Genomic DNA, 10,571 nt, shown 5'->3' with positions numbered 1-10,571 from the left:
TTCTCTCAGGAGTATCTTCTCCCTCCATTCTCCCCACCAGTCAGGGGGATGAAGTCTGTCAGTTCTCCCTCACATCCAGCTGCTTCTTCCCATTCCACCATCACATGTTTCCAAGCCACTATCAGTCCTGCTTCCTGGTGCCTGCTCCCAGTCTCTCCTGCATTCCAGCAAACCAGCAAGGTGCTCACACAGCCCCAAGTGAATCAGAGGCAGGACTGCAGGGCTTCGATCCTCACACTCCATTCCAGTTCCCTGGAAGGCAGTAGAGGAGCGCTCCTGGTATGGTGGTTTTGCGTTGGGCTGTGATCCCAGGTCTGCTGTTGGAAACCACCAGCCGCTCGCTGGGAGAAAGATGGGGCTTTCTACTCCCATACATCGTTACAGTCTGGGAAATTCACAGGGATAGTTGTACCCCGTTCCTATAGGGTCGCTCTGCATGGGCATCGATGCGATGGCAGTGAGTTTTGAGCTTGGTTTTGGAAGGCGGTCATGTTATCTTAGTCATGCCTGTTATTGTGTTTTTTTCTAGAATGCTGAGCACAATGTTCCAGAAACAGTGGAAGTTCAATCAAAACGTAATTTTTCTTTCCCCAGCTCCAGCCTCCCAACTCCAGCTCCCCCACCCCAACCCTCTTCCAGCCCTCTGACCCTCCACTGGCTTGGCTCTTGGCAAAGTGCTGGGTCCGCAACGCAGACTTCCAAGTGCACGAGCTCCAGTATCATTTGCTGAATACGCATCTAGTGGCCGAGGTCATCGCTGTCGCCACCATGAGGTGCCTCCCAGGACTGCACCCTCTCTTCAAGGTACAGGCTCAACCCTCCCAGTCCATCCCATCTTTCTGAGACCCCAGGGACAAGAAACCACCTAATATCAAATAATACTGCAATGACCAAAAATCTAGATAGCAATTAATGAACGAAGATGGAGCAAAGAGAAAGCAGACTATAATAATCTTGATCCTTGTGTTTTTATTAAGGCAAGTCCCTTAATATTTCTCAGGACATATTATAAGGCAAAACAAAACAAGCAACAACAACAAAAGAAAAGCCAACCCCAAACCTACCATTACGTTGATGCCAACGGGTAGTGACCCAATAGGGCAGAGTAGAACTACTCCATAGGGACTTCCACGCTTTCAGTCTTTACCGAAACCGGCTGCCTTGTCTTTATCCAGCAAAGTGGCGGGTGGGTTCGAACTGCCAACCTTTTGGTTGAACCATTGTACCACCAGGGCTCCTCTCAGAAATGTAACAATCTAGAAATGGCTTGGGATATAGTTGGAATGTAGCTAGCTAGCCAACCAAAAGTCTTATTAATGTCGTAAGGGAGTTACTATTTAGCTAGGAAGACAAGTGGTGTTCCTAAGACCAACCAGAGAACACTGTCTGAAAACAGTGTTTAAAACTACAGAGACAGTCTGTCAACATTATTGACTGGCTGATACAGGAAGCCTCAAAAGAGGATTGTTGGAATACAGAGAATCGCTGTAGCAAAAAATGAATTGGTTGACGTTCAACCAATTCACGAGGTAGCATCTGATCCAGAACCAATGGTATGGAAGCCTAAAATCCAAGCTGCAGTGAAGACATTAGCAAAATACATGGATCGACACAATGGCTACAACAGTGGGCTCAAATACAACAACTAGGAAGACGGTGCAGACCCAGACCGTGTTTCCTCTGTTGTTCGGGAGTCACTGTGAGTCTGAACCGACTCAATGGTACCGCGCAGCATCAACACTGCAGTATTAATGGAGGAGACCAATACCAACCCAAGCAAAGAGTCTTCTAAGTAGAAGCAGAGTTGTTTACTGCAAGGAGAGTAGCCCAGCAGGGATACTAATACATGTCCAAGAGAGGAGTAAATGCATACATTCGCAGGGTGGTGATGGGAGTGGAAGGCCAAAAAAAAAAGTCTTGGTGACAGGAAAAAGGAGCCTTCATGGCACAGTGGTTACACGTTGGGCTGCTCACTGCAAGGTCGGCAGTTCGAAACCACCAGCTACTCCACAGGAGAATGACGGGCCTTTCAACTCCCCAAAAGAGTTACAGTCTCAGAAAGTCACATGGGAGAGTTCTACCCTGTCCTATAGGGCCGCTATGCGTTAGCATTGACTTAATGGCAACAAGTTTGGTTTGTGGTTTGCAATAGCTAGGTGGAACAATGGGTTGAGGGTTGGGCTGCTAACTGCAAGGTCAAGGGTTTAAAACCACCAACTACTTTGTGGGAGCAAGATAAAGCAGTCTGCTCTGGGCATCCTTCAAAACCTTGTGGAACAGTTCTACTCGGCCTGCAGAGCCTCCTGGAGTCAGAGTCAACTGGAGACAATGGGCTTGAGTGGGCAGAGCCCAAAGAACGTTTTGCCAACCTCTACATTATTTTTTATGTTTTTCCAAACATCTATAATTTTTTAAATCATTTTATTGGGGGGGTCATACAACTCTTATCATAATCCACACATCTACCCATTGTGTCAGGCACATTTGTACATATGTTGCCATCATCATTTTCAAAATATTTTCTTTCTACTTGAGCCCTTGGCATTAGCTCCTCTTTTTTTCCCCTTTCCGTCCCCTACCTTCCTACCTTCATGAACCCTTGATAATTTATAATTATTTTTATTTTTTCATGTCTTAAACTGACTGATGGCTCCCTTCACCCACTTTTCTGTTATCCATCCCACTGGGAGGGGGTTATATGTTGATCATTGTGGTAGGTTCCCCTTCTGTCCCCCCTACCCTCCTGGTATCACTACTCTCAATATTGGTCCTGAAGGGTTTATCTGTCTTGGATTCCCTGTGTTTCCAGCTCTTATCTGTACCTGTGTACATGCTGTGGTCTAGCCGGATTTGTAAGGTAGAATTGGGATCATGATAGTGGGGGTTGGGGAGATGCATTAAAGAACTAGAGAACAATTGTGTATTCATCGGTGCTATACTGCACCCTGACTGACTTGTCTCTTCCTTGTGACCCTTCTGTAAGGGGATGTCCAATTGTCTACAGATGGGCTTTAGGTCTCCACTCTGCACTCCCCCTCATTCACAATGATATGATTTTTTGTTCTGGGTCTTTGATACCTTATACCTAATTCTATCAACACCTCTTGATCACATAGGCTGGTGTGCTTCTTCCATGTGGACTTTATTGCTTCTCAACTAGATGGCTGCTTGTCTTCAAGCCTTTTAGACCCCAGATGCTATATATTTTGATAACTGGGCACCATCAGCTTTCTTTGCCACATTTGCTTATGCACCCATTTTGAGTTCAGTGATCGTGTCAGGAAGGTGAGCATCACAGAATGCCCAGTTATTAGAACATAGTATTCTTGCATTGAGGGAGTACTTGAGTAGAGGCCCAATGTCCATCTGCTCCCTTAATACTAAACCTATAAATATATGTACAGTACATAGATCTATTTCCCCATCATCATATATAAATATATTTACATATGTACATGCCTGTATATAGACCTCTATAAATGCCTTTTGCCTCCTAGTTATTTCCTCTATTTCCTTTTACTTTCCTCTTACCCTGCTATCATGTTCAGCCTTCATTTGGGGTCCAGTAATTCCTCTCGGTTACATTCCCTTGATCAAGCCCAACTAGGCATCCTACACCCTCCTCGCCATCAATTTTGGATCACTTGTTGCTCCCTTGCCCCTGGTTTGTTAATACCCACTTCCTTTCCCCCACCTGCCCTTCTCCCGTGTGCCTCCAGAACCGTCAGTCCCATTGTTTTCTCTTCCAGCTTGTTTATCCCACCTATCTTATCTAGATAGACATGTAGAGGCAATAATATGCACAAAAATAAGAGCAAAACAAAGCAATAAAAGAAAACAAAACAACAACCACAAAAAACAATGCCCCCCCCCCAAAAAAAAAGCCTATAAATAGTTCCAGGTCTGTTTGTTGACCCTCAGGAGTGTTTTCCGGTTGAATCTGATGGGGTGCCACACTCTGGCTGCACAGTCTATTTTTGGTATTCCCCGGGGACTTCATTGCTTTGCTCCCCTTGCTGTTCTATTGCATACCCTTAGTGTTTCCCCCCACCCCCGTGTGGTGGTGTCTCTACTATAATTTTTTCAATGGTATGTCTAGTTTCCATTGTTATACAGAAGACAAAATTAGACTTATGAGAGTTTTAAAGTGTTTTTGAAATCATTTGAACCAGAGGAACTGTCAGAAACAGTCCCATCATGAAAAGAAGCCCATTTAAGGTCAAAGACAAGGTGTTCAGTTGTAGACATAGGTGTTTTAAACAATGGCAAGGTTTCAGGTGAGCACTTAGCATATATAATAAGAGAATGTGTTCCTGCAGGGCCTTTCACCCCCACCCCAAAATCCAGTCAAGAGTAAGTGTGGTCTCTTTGGGTTCTGGGAAACATAGACTGAGGGAGACCGGACTGGTGAATGGTCTTGGGTTTATTGATCTCCAGATGTCTCCTGCATCACTATCTTCTGCCCTGAACAGGTCAAGCTACTCTTCACACCTAAACCTCCTCTTACTAGTTCAGCTCCTCCTCACCTGTCTCCATAGCAAACAGCTGAGTCATTACTAGCACACACAGTTGGGCCCTGGATTATGAGGGTCCGAGTCTGAATACTGGATGAGTCTCACCGTGTGTGTGCTGCAGTGTCCTCCTCTAAAGGAAGGTCACCAGCTCTCTATCAGGGGTTGTTCGGATTAAATGGCATAACCAAATGGTGTGACAGAGACTAAATGCTCCCCCAAAATATAATTCTTACGAGGAGGAGGAATGTTTGTCATCAGGCATCTCCCCTCCTCGTGTGAATTCTGGGAGTTTCAGGACACTCATAGCATCTTTCCATAAAATGTTTGTAAGTTTCTGACCTAGGGCATCGGTTGGCAGGAGCCAGGATCAAGTTTGTGTTCAGGATCTAGTCAAACGCTGTTGTTGGTGTTGTTGTTGGTGTTGTTGTTGTTGTTGTTAGGTACTGTTGACTCAGCTGCAACCCATCATGACCCCGTGTGGAACAAAATAAACCAGTGTCTGGTCCTTTGCCAACCTCACAATAGTGGGCATGCTGGTACCCCTTGTGACAGCCATTGTCAATCCATCTTGGTGAGGGGCTTCCTCCTTTTTGCTTATCATCTACTTTACCAAGCATGCTGTCCTTCTCGAGGGATTAGTTCTCACTATTCTCTCTTCTAAGGAGTTTCTGGCTATACCTCTTCCAAGACAGCTATGTGCCTTCTTCTGACAGGTCATGGGAGAGTTAATATCCTTCACCAACACCATCAGCCATTTGTGCAAATCAGCGGTTCTCAACCTGTGGGTCGCGACCCCTTTGGGGTCGATTCATGACAGTAACAAAATGACAGCAATGAAGTAGCAAGGAAAATAATTCTACGATTGGGGGGTCACCACCACATGAGGAACTGTAGGAAAGGGTCACGGCGTGAGGAAGGTGGAGGACCCCTGTTGTCAATCCTAGAGTCTTCTTTTGTTCACCATTCGGCTCTCCTGTGCTTATGCGGATGTGGTGATGGAAAATACCATGGCTTGGGGTCAGAGGCAGCTTAGTCATCAAAGGGACACCTTTCCTTTCAGACGCTATAAAGTCCTTGAAAAGCTTTTGTGCAGGCCTTCCCACTGCAATGCCCGGTGCTTCCTCAGCCGCTGCTTCCATGGGTCCCAGGTAGAGGGAATCTTTGGCAACCTTCGTCTTTCCATGATGTCACTGACTGGTCCAGTTGTAAGGGTTGACGTGTCCTCCACCCTGAAGGCTGTAGTCCTTGAACGTTGTCAACAAGGGTTGCAAGTCCTCTTCACTTTCAACAGGGCAAAGTCGTGTCATCTGGATACTGCAAGTGGTCAGGGAATCTTCCTCCCAAATCCAGCTTCTTAAATTATCTGCTCAACATATGGTTTGAATACGTCAGATAAATACCTAAGTTGCATGGATCCTATATACCAACCAGGGCAATATGAGACAAAATAGTCTAAGACCCAGGAGATGCATGTGAAGATCAGGCAGCCTTTTTGACAAGGTAAGCAAAGGCTTAGCTAAGGGCTAACAGTGCCTAGGAGCCTTGCGTAGTGGGTTGCGTATTGGCCTAAAGTCAGTAGTTCAAACCCACCAGCTGCTCTGTGGGGGAAAGGTGACGTTGTCTGCTCCCATAAAGATTTAGTCTTGGAAACTCTATCTGAGGTTGCCAGGAGTCAGAATTGGCTGGATGGCGGTGGGCATTTGTTTTATCTAATAGTACCTAAACGTGCAGTAGGGCTGTGATAACAGTAGTGGTGCACTGGTGACGCATTGGGCTGTGATCCGCAAGGTCCACAGTTGGAAGCCAGCAGCCGCTCTGCAGGGGCTGACCTTTCTCCTCCCGGGAACAGTTGCAGTCTCAGAAACCCACAGTAGGGGTCGCTCTGAGTCAGCATTGATTCTGTGGCTTTGGCTCTTTTTGCCCCAAAAGTGAGTTTGACTTTTTGGAATTGATGCTGTGGGCCCAGTGCTTACACGCTGGGGAGCTAACTGCAGAGTGCACTGTCTGAAATCACCAGCCGCTCCAAAAGAGAAGCACGGGGCTTTCTACTCCTGTGAAGGGTTACAGTCTCAGAAAGTCAGGGAGCAGCTCTGCCCTGTCCTGAAGGGCCACGGGGAGGGAGCAGTGAGCTTGGTTTCAGCTTTCATAGAGGCTGCAGCAGACTGATGAAGCCCCTTGGCTGCAGAAGGAGCTAGCTCTATAAAGCTCCTCCCACTCTGACCGGAGATAAAACCAACCAACAAACCCAAATCCCTAAATTTGAATAAAACAACCACAGGTCTGCTTTGAGGATGTGAATGAGAGAGGAAGTAGCAACGCACATCAAATGTTAAGGAGTGATTCTGAGCGGACATTCAAGGTGGAAATAATAAAGGCAATGGTAACTATTTGAGGACTTGGGCGTGGCAGGCCAACGCTAAAACCTCTTCATTACTTACCCTCCCATAAGCATCACCACAGCTGCTGGGGGGAAGAGACTGACCCTATCATTCCCATTGGACAAGTGAGTAAGTCGCCCGTTAGAAGGTTTATTGCCTAAGCCACAGAAGTGATGAACCACAGATTCTAACCCTGGTCAGCACAGTTCCAGAGCGCAACACACGGGGGCAGCAGAGAGCATGAGGGTGAGGGACCAGAGAAAGGGGAGACCCGGCTGTCCAGGCAGCTGCAAGGAGGAAGGCATGCAGAAAAGTGAAGGGCACCCACCACCTGGGTCCCACTCCCTACAAGGCATGGCCTCCAAAACCATCTCTCCCACTCCTCTGCACCCCAGCTCCTGATGCCCCACATCCGCTACACCATGGAAATCAACACCCGTGCTCGGGCCCAACTCATCTCCGATGGAGGCGTATTTGATAAGGTGGGTAAGGAAGGAATGAGCTGTGGGGCCCTGACCTCTCTGTGACCGACCCTTCCGGGTCCCAGAGCCTGTCTATGAATATGTGACTGCCCTGCCCCTGGGAACCCCACAACTTCAGTCTTCAAAGCCAATGGCTGAACCCTTTGTAGACTATTCCAGGACCCTAAGACCTTCCCCTCAAGACCTCTCAACTCTCTTGCCCCAGGCCATGAACACAGGCGGCGGTGGCCACGTGGTCTTGCTGCAGCGGGCATTGGCGCAGCTGACCTACTGCTCCCTCTGTGTTCCCGACGACCTGGCTGAGCGGGGCCTGCTGGGACTCCGCGGGGCTGTCTATGCCCACGATGCTCTGCAGCTCTGGGGGATGATTGCCCGGTGGGTGACAGTGGGAACCGAGCGGTGAACGGGCGGTGGCTGTAAGCACAGGGAAGCTCTTCCTGCCCGGTCTGCATGAGGAAAAGAACATTGTTAAAAGGAGAAGACCAAGGGTTCTAACCAGGAGTTGCAGAAACATGAAGCTTAGAAAAAGTTTAGTGAGGCAGTGACGGGAAGGATTGGACAGGAAGAGACTGTCATGAGGCAGGGAACCCCGGTGGGGGGGGTGGGGGGGTGAGACTGTGGGGTCTGCAGCGAGCAGGAGCTTTGTTAGCAAGACCATGTGGTATACTTGGATCGGGACATCCAAGAACTAAGGGCTCATTTCCCTGCCCTCTCTACACTAGTTAATAGCAAGCAAGGGCTGGGACCATTCAAAACACAAGTCTGGCGTGGCAGATGCAGTTAGGTTAACATGTAGCACCCTATCACTTGATCTCCTTGATGATCCATTTAAATTTGTTCACGTTTTAAATATTTCCCGCTTTCTTTTTTTGAGGTTTTTTATCTGTTTTGCTTTGTTATTCTTGTTAGTTGTGTGTGTATGTGTGTGTGTTTGTTTCTAATGTTCTTCTGTCTGTGAAATCCCGGACAGGCAAATCTGCAGAGACAATAACTAGATGAAAGGTTCTTTGGGGTCTGGCAGGAGAGGTTGGGGGGAAATAGGGAGCAAAGAACAAGGAGTACAAGAATGAAGAAAATGTTCCCAAACTGGTTGTGGTGATTGTGCAACTCTTCTTGTCGTGACCGAACTATTGAATTTGATGATATGTGAATTGCATGCCAATAAAACTGTTGGGGGGTGGGGATGGGAGAGACAAATCTGGGGGCATTCATTTGTCCTGAGATGCAAGCAGAGGCCACAGAGGACAGTAGCAATCAGAGCCTCCTGTTCTCCTAGAGGTCACCCCTCCCCCCCACCCCCCACCCCCAATGGCAGGTACGTGGAAGGGATCATCCACATCTTCTATCAAAAGGATGATGTCGTGAGACAAGACCCTGAGCTGCAGGCCTGGTGTCGGGAGATCACGGAGGTGGGGCTATGCCAGGCCCAGAACCGAGGTACGATCCCTCCTCCAGACAGGAGAGCTCCTCTCAGCCTGGCCCTAGGAGACACAAGACCCTCAGCCTTCATCACACGCCAAAGCCTCCCCATCCCATTCACCCCCAAGACACAGACGGTCCCAGCTGAGGACAATTCTGGATACTCAGGGAATGGCCTCTAGACACCTTGGCCATCAACCACTACTCTCTCCCCCTAGCCAGTCACAGAGGCCCCTGGCCTGCCATCCAGGGTGGAGCCCAACCAGGCTAGCATCACTCAGTGAAGGGTTTCTGTCTGGGTCCTTCTGATCCCTCCGTGGTTCCCTCCCTCCCTCCCTCCCCAAGGGTATCAGTGGGGAAATGTCCTCACAGAAGTCCATGCTGTCCCACTCTGTCTGCCCACACAGGTGGCCCACGCTTACCACAGGGCAGGGTCATTTCAGGATGCAAAGACAATATAGTAAATCTGAACTCGGTGCCTGAACTCCAAGGTTCAGATGTTTGGGCCAGTCCACCCTCCTCACTACTGCCCAGTCATTATCTTTATTCCCTCGCCCATTTGAATCTGTGAGGAAGAAACCGCCCCTGTTGCTCATTCCGGGTTCAGACTCTTTTCTCTAGCACACATGGAAGCAGGTTGGACTGCTTTGAATCATCACTCAGTCCCTGACCTCTCCCTTCTTCTGACCAAAAAAATGAAATCTCTCCTCTGCCTTTGTAGGATCGTTCCATTAGCAGGCAAGCGTTTAACCGTTTGCACGAGCAGGTCTCCTTGTTTAGGAGGTAGGAGGGCAGACATTTACACAGGTGAAGAAACTGAGGTTCAGAGATTAAATAATTCGCCAAAGGTTACCCAAGCTATAGGTCCTTGAGTAGTAGAAACGGTTTGCCCCCCAGTCATTAAACAAGAAGTTGGAAGTCCAAATCGTGGTGCCACAAAAAAAAGGCCTGGTGATTTTCTTGCCTAGGATTACAGTTCTTGAAAAGCCTCTGGAGTGTAACTCCACTCTGAAACACATGGGGCTGAGCTTGGATTGAAACCCTGTCTAAAACCTGTTCCTTTCCATCCCAGGCTTCCCTGTTTCCTTCCAGACCCGGGATCAGCTCTGCCACTTCCTTACCATGTGTATTTTCACAAGTACCGCCCAGCACGCTGCCATCAACCAGGGCCAGGTATGGACAACTGACAGCCCAGGTCTTTGAGGGCAAGTGCCTGGATCTTGGGTTGCCCAAGGGAGAGGGGGAAAGGTCAGGACCTTAAGTACCAGGGTTGCTATGGTTGCAATTTCTTCCCCCAGGTGGACTGGTATGCCTGGGTCCCTAATGCCCCATGCACCATGCGGATGCCCCCACCCACCACCAAGGAAGATATCACAATGGCCACCGTGATGGGGTCATTACCTGATGTACAGCAGGCCTGTCTTCAAATGACCATCACATGGCATCTGGGTCGACAGCAACCAGATATGGTAAGAAGGGATTCTGGGAAGGGGGGGAGTGTCGGAAGGGAAGGATCACAGTGAGGCGAGGCTGTAGGTCTCGGGGCTGGAAGCTAACTGATCTTGGCTCTGTCTCAGGTGCCTCTGGGACATCACAAAGAGAAGTATTTCTCAAGCCCGGAAGTGGAGGCTGTGCTGATGCGATTCCAAACAGCCCTGAAAACCCTGGAAAAGGAGATGACAGCTCGGAATGAGCAGGTTGACCTGCCTTATGAATACCTGAAGCCTGGACGCATCGAGAATAGCATCACCATCTGAGCCCTAAGCAGCCCCCCCCCC

General features: G+C 48.6%; 1 protein-coding gene and 1 long non-coding RNA gene across 2 annotated transcripts in view; one reads left to right on the top strand and one right to left on the bottom strand.

The window, feature by feature from the left end:
* The window catches only part of ALOX12 (arachidonate 12-lipoxygenase, 12S type), a 15,772-nt gene extending 5,222 nt beyond the window's left edge, over positions 1–10,550 (top strand). The window contains exons 8-14 of the mRNA XM_004712872.1: positions 595–804; positions 7,288–7,374; positions 7,580–7,749; positions 8,690–8,811; positions 9,866–9,966; positions 10,092–10,262; positions 10,371–10,550. Of these exons, the coding sequence (XP_004712929.1) occupies positions 595–804; positions 7,288–7,374; positions 7,580–7,749; positions 8,690–8,811; positions 9,866–9,966; positions 10,092–10,262; positions 10,371–10,550 (1,041 nt within the window). The remainder of the gene's footprint in view (positions 1–594; positions 805–7,287; positions 7,375–7,579; positions 7,750–8,689; positions 8,812–9,865; positions 9,967–10,091; positions 10,263–10,370) is intronic.
* The window catches only part of LOC123522080, an 8,779-nt gene continuing 3,584 nt past the window's right edge, over positions 5,377–10,571 (bottom strand). Inside the window, exons 2-3 of the long non-coding RNA XR_006680377.1 lie at positions 10,195–10,457; positions 5,377–5,877 (exon numbers count right to left, since the gene is read on the bottom strand). This is a non-coding gene — a long non-coding RNA (uncharacterized LOC123522080). The remainder of the gene's footprint in view (positions 5,878–10,194; positions 10,458–10,571) is intronic.

The sequence above is a fragment of the Echinops telfairi genome, unplaced genomic scaffold, assembly GCF_000313985.2.
Source record: "Echinops telfairi isolate 266 unplaced genomic scaffold, ASM31398v2 ScPeMD7_2010;HRSCAF=2546, whole genome shotgun sequence".
In the NCBI taxonomy this organism is placed as follows: domain Eukaryota; kingdom Metazoa; phylum Chordata; class Mammalia; order Afrosoricida; family Tenrecidae; genus Echinops; species Echinops telfairi.
The sequence above is the reverse complement of the archived record's forward strand: the minus strand, read 5'-3'. Positions and strand labels throughout refer to the sequence as shown.